Genomic DNA, 13,154 nt, shown 5'->3' with positions numbered 1-13,154 from the left:
TCTACAAAGTGAGTTCCAGGACAGCCAGGGCTACACAGAGAAACCTTGTCTCGAAAAACAAAACAAAATAAAACAAAAAAAAATCAGAGCAAACTTTGTCTGTGGCTTCATGTCTGAAGAAGGTGTGCCCAGGAGTGACCAGCATTGCCCTGTCATTTCAGGTACCCAGAGAGCCATTTTCAAACAGGCCATGAGGCACTGGGAGAAGCACACCTGTGTGACCTTCGTAGAGAGGACAGATGAGGAAAGCTTCATTGTGTTCAGTTACAGGACCTGTGGGTAAGTAGGAAGTAAGACTGCCTCAGCACGGAATGAGGCGACAGATGGATGTGGGCTCTGGAAGTTTCTGTCACTGGACATTTCCACTGAGCTGTGATTTTCGGGAGGACAGGTTTTGCTGGAAGCTCTTTGTCTTCAGTGAAATCGCAGAGCAGGTGAGTTCATGTGAGGATCCAGGAAGTCTCACTGTTGGTGGCCCTGTCACCAGGACAGCATGGCTTATGATTTCTGTGGAGACTTAGGTCAGGACTCCACGGAAGCACTGATAGCTGATGAAGTGGCAGGCTCTCCCTGCTCACAGGTGGGTGTTTGAATGTATGAACTTCTGCTATTTTAGAGGCCCCATGGGCTTACAGACTTCCTCCAGAATTCATAATGTGCAATGATTGAGTTATTATAGGAGAAACATGTTAGGCTAGCTGGGGAGATGGCTCAGTGGGAAAGAGCTTGCCATGCAAGCATGAGGACGTTAGTTCAGATCCCCAGTTCCTGTGTAACAGCCAGGTGTGATGGATATGTCTATAACTCCAGAGGTGGGGCCCAGAGGTAGGTGAATCCCCAGAACTCTACCCAGCCAGGCTTGCCAAAATGGTGAGCTCTGACTCTGTGGGAGGCCCTGTGTCAAAAAACAAAGTGGAGAGCAATAGAGAGAAGCACCTGACATTGACCTCTGGTCTGCACACATACATGCAAGGGTAAGTACACACACACATGCACACACATGCACACTCATGCACACATGCATGAACACACTCATGCACACACACACATGCATACTCATGCACACATACACATGCACACACATATACACACATGCACACTCATGCACACTCGCATGAACACACTCATGCACACACATATGCATACATGCATGAACACACTCATGCACACACACGCACGCACATACACACGTATGTATGCACACATACACACACAAAATGTCTGTCATGCTGATAAGTGTAAGTGATATGCTCTCTTACCCAGGTTCCTATATTGGATTTTTTTAAAAATCCCAACCAGATGCTCTTCATATAGATGATTACTAAAGACACGACCGAACTTTGAAGGGAAAGGCAAATAAGTTGGAAGCAAGTCCGAGCAGAGAGGGACACCCAGATAACAAGTTCATATACAAATAAGACTTTTACTGTTTTGTTTTAAAATTTATAATTAATTATCTAATTAATTTTGCAGTGCTGGTCATCAAACCCAGGGACTTGTGCATATTAGGCAGTGCGCTACACCCCCGTTGTCATTTGTACAGTCAGAGGGAAAAAATTAGGACCTTCATAATGAGAAATGGTACAAGCTATGGTGAGGGTCAGGCTGCATACATATTTATTGTGTATCTGTCATACATATATAAAGCATGAAGAATATAAGCCAAGCCTAGTGAATCCAAGAGGGAAATGCATGGGAAAACATTACTGGGATACTTGCTTATTTCTGTAAGTCCAAATAGGTCGGCATCAAGTTGATAAAAAATAATGAGGGATTTGTAGAGGATTTGGAAGATACAGTTAACAGGGTTGATTCTGCAGGACTGTTAGTTTATACCCCCATAACATGTCTTTAAATGGACACAGAAGGTCAAGATACCTGCTCATCCATTAAATACTAAGAATAGCTCAGTGGCCTGGGGAGATAGTTTTATGGGTAAAGTGATTCCTACACCAGTTGGAGGACCTGAGTTCAGACCCCCCCCCAAAGCCCATCTAAAGCTGGATAGAGCAGGGTATGCCTTTAATCACAGCATACCGAAGGGGAGATGAGATGAGAGGCAGAGAATGAAGAACCCTCAGCTCACTGACCGGGTAGTCCAGTGACCTCCACAGTGAACAACAGGAGGTGCCTACCGTATCAAACAAGGTAGAAAGTGAGGACCAACACGCTAGGCTGCTCGCTGTCCCCAACATGTGGGTTCTGGGGCACACATGCCTATAAACGTGTGTTTGCATGCATGCGACACACACACATTTTAAAAGCAAAAATAAACAATAAAATTTAAGAACAGCCTAATAGCTTGTAAAGGTTAGAAACAGCATTAAAATATTCTCATATTGAAAAGCAATGACGGGCTGGAGAGAGATGGCTCAATGGTTAAGAGCACTGACGGCTCTTCCAGAGGACCTGAGTTCAATTCCCAGCAACCACATGGTGACTCACAACCATCTGTCATGGGATCCAATGCCCTCTTCTTGAGTGTCTGAAGACAATGACAGTGTACTCATATAGAATAAATAAATATTTAAAGAAAAGAAAGAAAGAAAGGAAAGCAATGAAATGGCATGGTAATAAGAGTAGAGTTAACAGCACTCTTTTTGTTAAAAACTCCACTTGGTCTAGAGCCTTTATCAGGTAATTAAGATCTGCATGATGTCTAGTAATGAAATCGCTACAGTCCAAAGGGAAAGAGACAAAGCTAAAGATATGTCCACAAAATAGATCACATTGTTAATTAAGAATGATGATACCATTGTTAATTCAAAGAAGCTGGTGATCTTGTGTGTTTGTGTGTGTGTGTGTGTGTGTGTGTGTGTGTGTGTGTAAACCACCATTACAAAAGAATTTGCCCAGTGAGAACACAAATGAACACACAAAGCAAAAGGTTATAGGGCTAATCAACCCGAGTGAATTCTTTGACCAAATAAAAACAGTAGACAACTACTTCAGGCAAGAAAAAGCAACAGTGCAGAAACACACAAACTTAGAAAGAGAGAGAAGAGACACAGTCAGAGAAACCGCAGCAGAATCGTAAATAGTTCCTGCAACACTGAGGGAAAGAAATATGGCTAACTCCAAGATAAATATGGAGCATTGGCACAGACCAATCAATAACTTTGTAGACTTAGATTTTTCACAACCTACTTTAATAAGGGTTCTTAAATGCTTTAACCTGCTGTCTACCCCACCACCCACCAGAGGCAGTGGAAAGGAAAGGTTAGTAGGGCAAAAGGGGGACGTGGGACTATGTAAAAATTGTTCTTTGGGGTGATCCCATTCTTTGTTGTCAGCATATCAGCAGTTCAGTTCACATGAATCAGCAGCAGTAGCTTGATCCACTCACCATTTACAAATCTGCAACGGCAGTTCTATCCAGAAGAAACCTCGAGGCTTTGCCAATCAACCCAAGTCCAAGGAAGTGGCAAGAAGCCCTTAGAACACCACCAGAAGTTCTTTGGTGGGTTTCTCTCTAGGGAATCATGACAAACAAGATTAGCCAAGAAGGCAAGGAGAACCAATGCCACACAGCGTTGTCCACTGTCTGTTGGACTATATTTATATCCTTTCCAAACATCACATGTTCTCTAAGCATCTGCTTGCTCTAGCAGAACATCACATGCCTTTTTCCCAGGCTGCTTCCAGAAGAATTCCATGTGTCTGTTCTCAGCAAAACATCCTCCCACGTGCCTCTTCAGCAAACACGTCCTCTCATACTAAGAGAGTTTCCAGAAAACATCCAGAAACAGAAAACATCCTTCCCTCTTCCCCATCTCCTTCCATCCCTGTTCTTTCCTTCTAGGATCCTCCCCTCAGACCGCTTTCCTCTTTCATGTCCCATGTGTTCTTTTGCTCACGATCCATCCTTTCTCATCACCTAACATTACCCTTTCTTAGTTAACTTTCTATTTTTGTATTTTACTCTTATTTACCTTTTTGCATGCATTATAAGCCAGAATCTGCACATGAGGGAGAACATGTAGTTTTTGTCTTCCTGAGTCTGGGATCACCGTGCTTAGTGTTATACTTCATAGAGCCACTCCCTCTCCTGATTTAGCTTTTCTTCACAGTTGAATAACATCCCATTGTGTTTGCATACCGCTTTTTCATTATCCACTAACCTGTGGAAGGACACTGTGATGGTTTGTATAGGCTTGGCCCAGGGAGTGGCACTATTAGGAGGTGTGGCCTTGTTGGAGTAACTGTGTGACTGTGGGTGTGGGCTTAAGACCCTTACTCTAGCTGCCTGTAAGTCAGTCTTCCACTAGCAGCCTTCAGATGAAGATGTAGAACTCTCAGCTCCTCCAGCACCATGCCTGCCTGGATGCTACCATGTCCCTGCCTTGATGATAATGGACTGAATCTCTGAATCTGTAAGCCAGCCCCAATTAAATGTTGTCTTTTATAAGATGAGCATTGGTCATGGTGTCTGTTCACAGCAGTAAAACCCTAACTAAGGCACACACCTAGGCTCGTTCTGTGTCCTTGCTATCACTAATACAGAAAGCAGTGATAAACACAGATTGCAACATCCCTGTGATGGGACACAGGGTTCTTTGAGTACATGTCCTGGAGTGATACAGCTGGGCAGAATAGTAACTTTTAAAGAAACTGATAAACAGAAGGAAGAAATTCTTTCCCTTGAAGCCCCAAATCCTGAGTTGCATAATGAATTCTTTTAGATCTTTCAATGCTATTAATATTGAAACATTGAAGTGTGTAAGAGGAAGAACATTTCCAATGCTTTTTAGAGGACCATCATGGAATTGCCTGCCGTCCTGAAAGCATCCATAGTGGATGAAGAAATTAACAAGTACAGTTGAACCTTACATGAATAGCTATGCAAAAGTCCACCTAAGATGTTAGAACTCCCAGTGAAGACAGCAAAAGAAAGGCTACCCATCAATTTGTCTAGAACACAAGACCTGTTTGTATCCAGGAAGTCTACTCATATAGCTGACAGATTGGAGAGATCTGGGCATACCTCCACAGATGCTGAAGGCATCTTGGTGACCAGCACACACTTCTGTTTCAAAAAGGAACCAAGGCATGGCAGGAATAAGTGCTAATTATAACAGTGTGAATTTTCATGTAGCTCTAAATTTGTATGCATATGCTTTATGTATGTATGAGGACACACTGACCCTAGAAGTATTTCCATTAGAATCAGGAACCTGACTCTAAGAGATTTCTGGCCTGCACAATTATTTAACACTGTTCTGGAAACGCTAACATGCCTAGATGGGAAAGTGAAATCAACACAGTGGAGATTGGCAGGAACGAGGCCAAGGTTGCATTATTGAGAGTTAACGTGGCCATGTGCCTGGAAACCCAGAAAGTCAAGTGAGAAACTTAAAACCCAAGAGACTCTACTAAGGTGACTGATCACAAAATGAATAGAAAGTTAAATATGTTCTTTACTCATGCGTAGTCTGATAGGTTTTTAGGATGGGAAAATGTTATAACATTTTTGTTGTCTTTGGATAAGGATTGGAGTAGGGGTGAGAGAGGCCAGTCTTTTCCAACATAGACATGCGTGCTTACATGCTCAATACACAACATGTGGCAGATGGGGTAATTCAATGTTTTAATTTTTAAAATATGTATCTTAATGTGTATGTGTGTGAGTGTTTTGCCTGTGTATATATGCTCCATAGAAGACCTGGTACCTTTGGAGGCCAGAAGAAGGCATCAGATTTCTGGTAGCTGCAGGTAGTCGTGAGGTGCCATGTGGGTGCTAGGAATTAAACCCAGTTCCTCTGCAAGAACAGCAAGTGCCATTAACTACTGAGCCATCTCTCCAGCACCTTTGATTTCTTTTTTATACCTTTTATTCAAGTATTCTGATAAGCCTGGTGTGGTGATGTATACCTGGAATCCTAGCACTCCAGAGGTCGAGGCTGGAATAACAGGAAACTTAGGGGTCAGCCTGGGCTACATAATGAGTTCTAAGCTCACCTTGGCTACATAGTTAAACAATTCTAACAGGCTAGAGAGTTACCTCAGTGGGTAAGGATGCTTACTTTGGAAGTCTTAGGCTCTAAGCTTGAATTCTCAGCACCCACTTTGTTCTTTGGCAAACCTCTGTACGTGCAAAGGTATGCATACCTTCACACTAATGTGCTATCAGGTACACACACACACACACACACACACACACGCACACATGCACCCGTGCATACACACACATCCCACTCAATAGCAAAATGATAATAAAAGTCTCATCAAACCAGTGTTTACCTGTGTATTAGGAATAATAAATAAACATTTCTTGAAAAAAAATTGTACCTAATACAGACTCTCACTGAAAGCCATTGACAATAATATCCAGAGGCACCCTTTAGAGAACTCAGCCACCTACCCCTCAAAGAAGGTCCCATAGACACAAAACTTAGAAGAGAGACAGGAGTAGACACACTTCATTCTGGGTAGGAGGCCCATTTTTGCCTTTGGGTTCTGAATGGGATTGGTGACCACCAAAAGGCAGAGGTGCATTTTGAGTGAATTGTGACCTCGTTGTGGGGAGTTGGACAATGGAAATCTCCCACCTCTGAAATGCATTTCTTTTTTCAAATGCACCATTATACCAGGGGAAGCAAGGTGAGATGGGAACGGGGTGTGCCTCTTCATTTTGATATCCTCAGACCTGCTGATATGCATATTTCTACCACCCAGTTGTTGTTCCTACGTGGGACGCCGAGGAGGTGGCCCGCAGGCCATATCCATTGGGAAAAACTGTGACAAGTTCGGCATTGTGGCTCACGAGCTGGGCCATGTGGTTGGGTTCTGGCATGAACACACTCGGCCAGACCGAGACCAACATGTCACCATCATCAGGGAAAACATCCAGCCAGGTAAGGGATCTTGGGTGGAATCTCAAAGCTAGCAAGGTTGGACATCCACAGGCTTTGGGACACTGAGAGGAGGGCCTGCTGGGAGCTGCTCAGGCTCATGGCCAGCAGTGAAGGCAGTGACCGCACTTGGTGAGCTGTTGTTATGAGCTCTGCCACTGTCTGCCTGTGGCCTTCCTGAGAACGCATCTTTGGAAGCTCATGGCTTACAACAGAATAGGAACTATGATTCTCTCTCCGTGTTGTAAGGGGCAATGAAATCCAATCTCAGTTCCTAAATGGCCGTGTCTGGGATGAGTAGGCAAAAGAGGAGTTCGGGCAGCTTTTAAGAGCCACTTTTACCATGCAATGCAGCCTTTTGAAACCATACCGTTATTAAGATACAAATGTGTGCAAAACCAACACCTCTGCATAGAGGATTCTGCCCCAAGGCAAACAGCATGCACAGAGCAAACATGCATGCATCCTCTCACGTCGAATACTTCATTTGGTCTAAAAGTTTGCATTGGAGCCTGGTGGGGTAGTATTGGCTTATAAACCACACACTAGGGAGGTTGAGGCAGGAGGATCACAAGTTGGAGGCCAGCCAGCCTGGACAATGATTGAGTTCAAATCTATCTCAGTCAACTAATGAGACCTGTCTCAAAACAAAGAAATACGAACAAAAAAACTACAACCAAAAGGGTGATACTAAACATGAAAGTAGCTAGCTAAGTTATATGGCTGCCTTAAATCTGCTTTATGTATGTATTTGTACATGTGTGTTCACATGTTTGTGGCATGTGGAGACCAGAAGACAACCTTGGGTGTCGTTCCTCAAGGACTTTCCATATGATTTTTTTGAGACAAAATTTCTCATTAACCTTGAGCTTGCCAAGGCAGCTAGAATGGCTGCCAATAAGCCCTAGGGGCCCACCCATTTCTGTCCCCAAGGCCAGCTTTATAACCTGGATCTGGGAATTGAAGTCAAGTCATTGTGCTTGTGAAGAGAGCACAACCCAGACCAAACTCCCCAGACCGTTTTACTTGCTTCGGATGACAAAGCATTTGGGATTTAACTTTCTAATTTATATTCTTGTTTTTTTCACATTGTAAGATCAGATTTGGAGGAGGGGTTTTTTTTCTAAATTTATTCATTTATTCATGTTACAACCCAATATCAGCCCTTCCTCTCTTCCATCTTCCCTTCTGGGTATCAACACCCCTCTGTCCTACACATCAAGTTACTACAGGACTAGGCATATCCCCTCTCACTGATGCCAGATAAGGCCATCCATTTAGGGGTTTGGGATCCAAAAGCAGGCAGGCCAAAGGCTCAGGGACAGCCCCCACTCCAGTTTCTGGGAGACCCACATGAAGACCAAGCTGCTCATCTGCTACATATGTGCAGGGGGGCAGGGGGTGGGAGGTTGGTCCAGCCTGTGTTCGCTCTTTGGTTGGCAATTCAGTCTCTGGGAGCCCCCAAGGGACCAGGTTAGTTGATCTTCCTGTTCTTCCTGTGTAGTCCCTGTCCTCTTCCGGTCCCTCAATCTTTCTTCCAACCCTTCCATAAGACTCCCCGATATCCATCTAATGTTTGGGTGTGAATCTCTGAATCTCTTTCCATTAGCTGCTGGATGAAGGGGAAAATTTTTTTTAACAACATATTTTGGACAAATAGATTGAGTGCTAATCTTTCTGCAAGCATAGTTGAAAGTTTCAAATGGCATTTTGGGGAGGGGTGTTGGACAGTGGGGCAGAGAGAACATAAGGCTTGCTCTATGTTTCAAATTTCTACTCTATTCCAAACAATCACCAGAAGCCCCACAAATCCTGTTGTCTGGCTGCTCAGGCAACAGAAGCAGTAGGAAGTTACCCTGGGCCCTCCTTCCCACAGCTTCACTTTGGGCACTGCCTTATTTCTATAGTCCTTAACAGAGTGTTGTGTCACAGGTCAGGAGTATAATTTCTTAAAAATGGAAGCCGGCGAGGTGAGCTCTCTGGGAGAGACCTACGACTTCGACAGCATCATGCACTATGCCCGGAACACCTTCTCAAGGTCGGAATCTTTGCTGGGACATCTGTTTTATGGGACATCTGGGACACCTGCCTCAGGCGTGGGTGGGAGTCCTGAGGTCTGTGGAGAGTGAGTGAGTCTGGGCATGCTCCTACCATGGCTGGCCTGTCCATCCTTGAAATACAGTGGCCTCTGGGCTGCCGTGAAATACAATCTAATCACGTTCTTGCTAATGAGATTGAGTCCCGTTGTGAAGCTGGCGTTCCATCATGCCCTCATGCCACGAGAAGCAACTGGAGAAGAGAAATTACAGAAAGGTCATCTGGGAGAATAACCTAAAGGCTTTTTGTAGAATTCCCATTAGGTGGGGGCATCTCTAACTAATGCACATCCTAAACAAATCAGCAGGTACTTGCCGTTGTCCTAGAAGAGGTTCTGGTTTTTTGGAAGCTAGGCTGTGTCAGAGATGGAAGGGCTGTAAATCACAGGTTGTTTTCAGAGACAGAGAAAACTAGGCTCCAGCCATCTTAAGAGAGCTTAGGTACCCCAGATCAGAGTGAGAACAAAGACCCAGGTTTCCTGCTTTCAGGGTGCTAATCACCAGAGAAGGGCTGGACCTGCTATTTACCTCAGGTACACTTGGGGTCTGTCCCATGTGAGGGGCTATGCAAGAAGATGTTGTGTTCTCCGCACTGCTTCTGCATCTAGTCCACAGTAAGTGTCTGTGCACAGAATCTCATCCACACTAGTCCCAGCCAGAAATCTTCCCAATCCTTAAAGGGAACACTTAGAAGGACACACTGCAAATATTTCCCCCCTCTAAGCTGTTAAGCATCCTCCTACAACAGTCTGTTCATTTAGCTAATCCTTCCCCTAGAAAGCTCTGAGATGGTTTCCAATGCATGTGTGTGAGCACACACGCACGCACAAGAGTAAGGTGGGAAAACAGGCAGCCATGTTGAAGTCTGGATTGTCAGTACAACCAGCAAACCCTGCATGTGCTTCCTAGTAGGCAAGGCAAAGAGGAAAACGGATCTTCCATATGTGCCAGGATTAAAGGGAGCCATTGGCTTGCCTGTGTTGGCTCTGAATAGGAGACCAATGACCGAGAGAGAGCTCTTTGGTTCTTGGGCAAGGCAGCCTATCCATGAGGTGGCCAAACTGGAAAATCCTAAGCTCCTCAATGGCACTGTTTCTCTAGCCACCTATCTGCTTTAGTCATGACCTGCCTACTGCACCAAAGTGGGGCTTCCAGCCCTCTCACCAGAGGATGTTGCTCAAATCAGTTTCTGAGTCTCCTGGAGATGGGTGGAGCAGTTGCTCTCTGAGCCCCTTCCAGGTCCAGCCTTATGTGCAGCAGTCTCTGAGTCTAGTATAGGTGAGTGAGGGGTGGGCCAGTGATTCTGCGCATTGCCACACAGGAAATCTAAAGTGAAGAGGCTTCCTTTTCTGGACTGGTAAACTAAATAGACCTTGAGGGGTCCATTCTGAGCTTGGGAGGTATTCTAGTTTCCATTTTGTTGCTGTGATAAGATACTATGGCCAAAGCAACTTGCAGAAAAGAATTGATTTCATCTTATACTTCCAGGTCATAGTGCACTATTGTCTTAGTCAGGGTTTCTATTCCTGCACAAACATCAGGACCAAGAAGCAAGTTGGGGAGGAAAGGGTTTATTCAGCTTACACTTCCATGCTGCTGTTCATCACCAAAGGATGCAGGACTGGAACTCAAGCAGGTCAGAAAGCAGGAGCTGATGCACAAGCCATGGAGGGATGTTCTTTACTGGCTTGCTTCCCCTGGCTTGCTCAGCTTGCTCTCTTATAGAACCAAGACTACCAGCCCAGAGATAGTCCCACCTACAAGGGGCCTTTCCCCCTTGATCACTAATTGAAAAAATGCCTTACAGTTGGATCTCATGGAGGCATTTCCCCAACTGAAGCTCCTTTCTCTGTGATAACTCCAGCTGTGTCAAGTTGACACAAAACCAGCCAGTACACTATTAAAAGAAGGAACTTGAAGCAGAAACCACAGAGCAGCGGTTCTCAATCTTCTTAACGCTGTGACCCTCTAACCATAACATTGTTCTGTTGCTACTTCCTAACAGTAAATTTACTACTGTTCTGAATCATAACATAAATATCTGAGATGCAGGATACCTGATATGTGGCTTGTGAACCCACAGGTTGAGAACCACTGACATAGTGGAATATCGTTTTCTGGCTCACTCAACAGGTCCATACTTAGTCTGTCTCAGTCTCTCTTTCCCTCTCTTAATTATGTGCTTCTATTTCATATGTGTTTTTCCTGTACCTAAGTGTACTTCATCTGTGCCTGATATCCTCAGAGGCAACACATTGGGTCCCCTGAAACTAGAGTTATACATTGTTGTGAGATGCCATATGGGTCCTGGAAACTGAACCTGAGTCCTCTGTAAGAACAGCAAGTTATCTTAGCTACTGAGCCCTATCTCTAGACCCAGAGCTAGTTTTCTTTTTTCTTTTAAATTAGATATATTCTTTATTTACATTTCAAATGTTATCCCCTTTCCTAGTTTTCCCTCTGAAAATCCTCTATTCCCTTCCCCCACCCCGCTCCCCAACCCACCCACTCCCATTCCTGGTCCTGGCATTCCCCTATACTGGGGCATAGAATCTTCCCAGGACCTAGGGCCTCTCCTCCCATTGGTGATGGACTAGGCCATCCTCTGCAACATATATAACCAGAGCCACAAGTTCCACCATGTATTTTCTTTGATTGGTGGTTTAGTTCCAAGGAGCTCTGGGGTACTGGTTAGTTCATATTAATGTTTCCCCTATAGGGATTCAGATCCCTTCAGCTCCTTGGGTACTTTCTCCAGCATCTTCATTACTGACCTTGTCATAGCTGGTTGTCTTATAACAACCCAGGGTCACTTTCCCAGGGAATAGTGCCACCCACAGTGGACTGTGCCTACCTACATCAACTAATAATCAAAAACTTGACCAGTTTGATCTAGGCAGTTCTCTCAGGTGACTCTAGTCTATGTCAAGCTGATAGTTGAAGTTAACTAGAACATGGAGGGAATCCCAGGAAGCCAGTGGAGTGGGTAGGTTGAAAGCCTAACCAGGGATAAGAGGTGGGTGGGATAGGGCTGAGATTCAACTTGGAAAACATGCAAGGAATAACCTGGCACCACTTGCCTGTCAGAGGCTATGAACTGATATATAAAGACAATATCAACTGTCAAGGACACAGTGTCACACTGGCCCAATTGAGAATCTTGTGCCTTGGGTCTTATTTCTGTAACTTCTGTAACTCTTCATATCACTTTATAACTTTTGGTCCTGAGCCTAGTCTTTAGTGGCTGAGCCATCTCTGTTTATCTGCAACATTCCTCCCTCCCCCAGTAGACTGAGATCCTTGCACAAAGACAGAATCTCATCCTCTTCGAGTCTCTAGCATCCGGTGGGGTCCCAACTAGGTACCCAGTAGATTTTTGTTACTTTTTAAAGTGAATGTGTGAGGTCAAAGAGGCCTAGAGAGCTGCATCGCAGAGGAATGAGCAAGGAAAGTCCTATCTGTTATTCTTTCTAAGTCTTTGCTTAACTCATGGTGGTTGCTCCTCTCCAGAACGGAAGCTGTAAGCCTCTGCTACGTAGGGCATGTAGGGCTATAGGAATGAAGCCACCTTCCTCTCGATTGCTCCCTGCCATCCTCTGCACTAAGTTCTTGGGCCTGAGGCCAAGCAGAGGCTCATCATACTTTGCCTAACTTTTTTCTTTTCCTAAATATCATTTCCTCTCCTGCGATCTCCAGCTCATAATCGCATCACTTCTGCCCCTCAGGAAGAAACCTTGACGAACCCCAAAGTCAGCATGAACCAGCTTATCAGCATAGACCAGAGGAAACCCTTGGGCCAAATCCATGAAGTAATCACACCTCATACAAAGTGCCTAGAACACCTAGGAAGGAGATTGGCCAGAGACAGCACCAGGCTGTGATGGGCAGGGCCGTGGCCCCCAGGCAGACTTTGGCTACTGCTACAATACCCATTACTGTGCAGTTTCCTTAGCAAACTTAGTATCTTAAACTACTGTTGTTGTTTCTGATCCTCTGGCTCAGCCCAGCTCTTTCTTCTTTGGTCTGGTCTTGCCCAGAGCTTGATTGGGCTGGGAGTCTAAAATGGCCAGCCATACATCCAGTACTCAGTACCAGCTGACCACAGCCCATGTCCTCCTTGCACTTCAGTGGACTTGGCCAGGCCCTTCTCTGCTTAAGGACTCAGGGCCGTTAGAGGGCAGCCTGGGTGGCTGCAAGCCTCTTAGTG

General features: G+C 44.9%; 1 protein-coding gene across 1 annotated transcript in view; it reads left to right on the top strand.

The window, feature by feature from the left end:
• Positions 1-13,154, top strand: part of Tll2 (tolloid like 2) — a 121,855-nt gene that overhangs the window by 66,750 nt on the left and 41,951 nt on the right. Inside the window, exons 5-7 of the mRNA XM_021152072.2 lie at positions 162-279; positions 6,676-6,854; positions 8,784-8,889. Coding sequence (XP_021007731.1) covers positions 162-279; positions 6,676-6,854; positions 8,784-8,889 — 403 coding nt within the window. The remainder of the gene's footprint in view (positions 1-161; positions 280-6,675; positions 6,855-8,783; positions 8,890-13,154) is intronic.

The sequence above is a fragment of the Mus caroli genome, chromosome 19 (assembly GCF_900094665.2).
Source record: "Mus caroli chromosome 19, CAROLI_EIJ_v1.1, whole genome shotgun sequence".
Lineage (NCBI taxonomy): Eukaryota > Metazoa > Chordata > Mammalia > Rodentia > Muridae > Mus > Mus caroli.
This window is presented reverse-complemented; position numbering and strand designations above follow the sequence as displayed.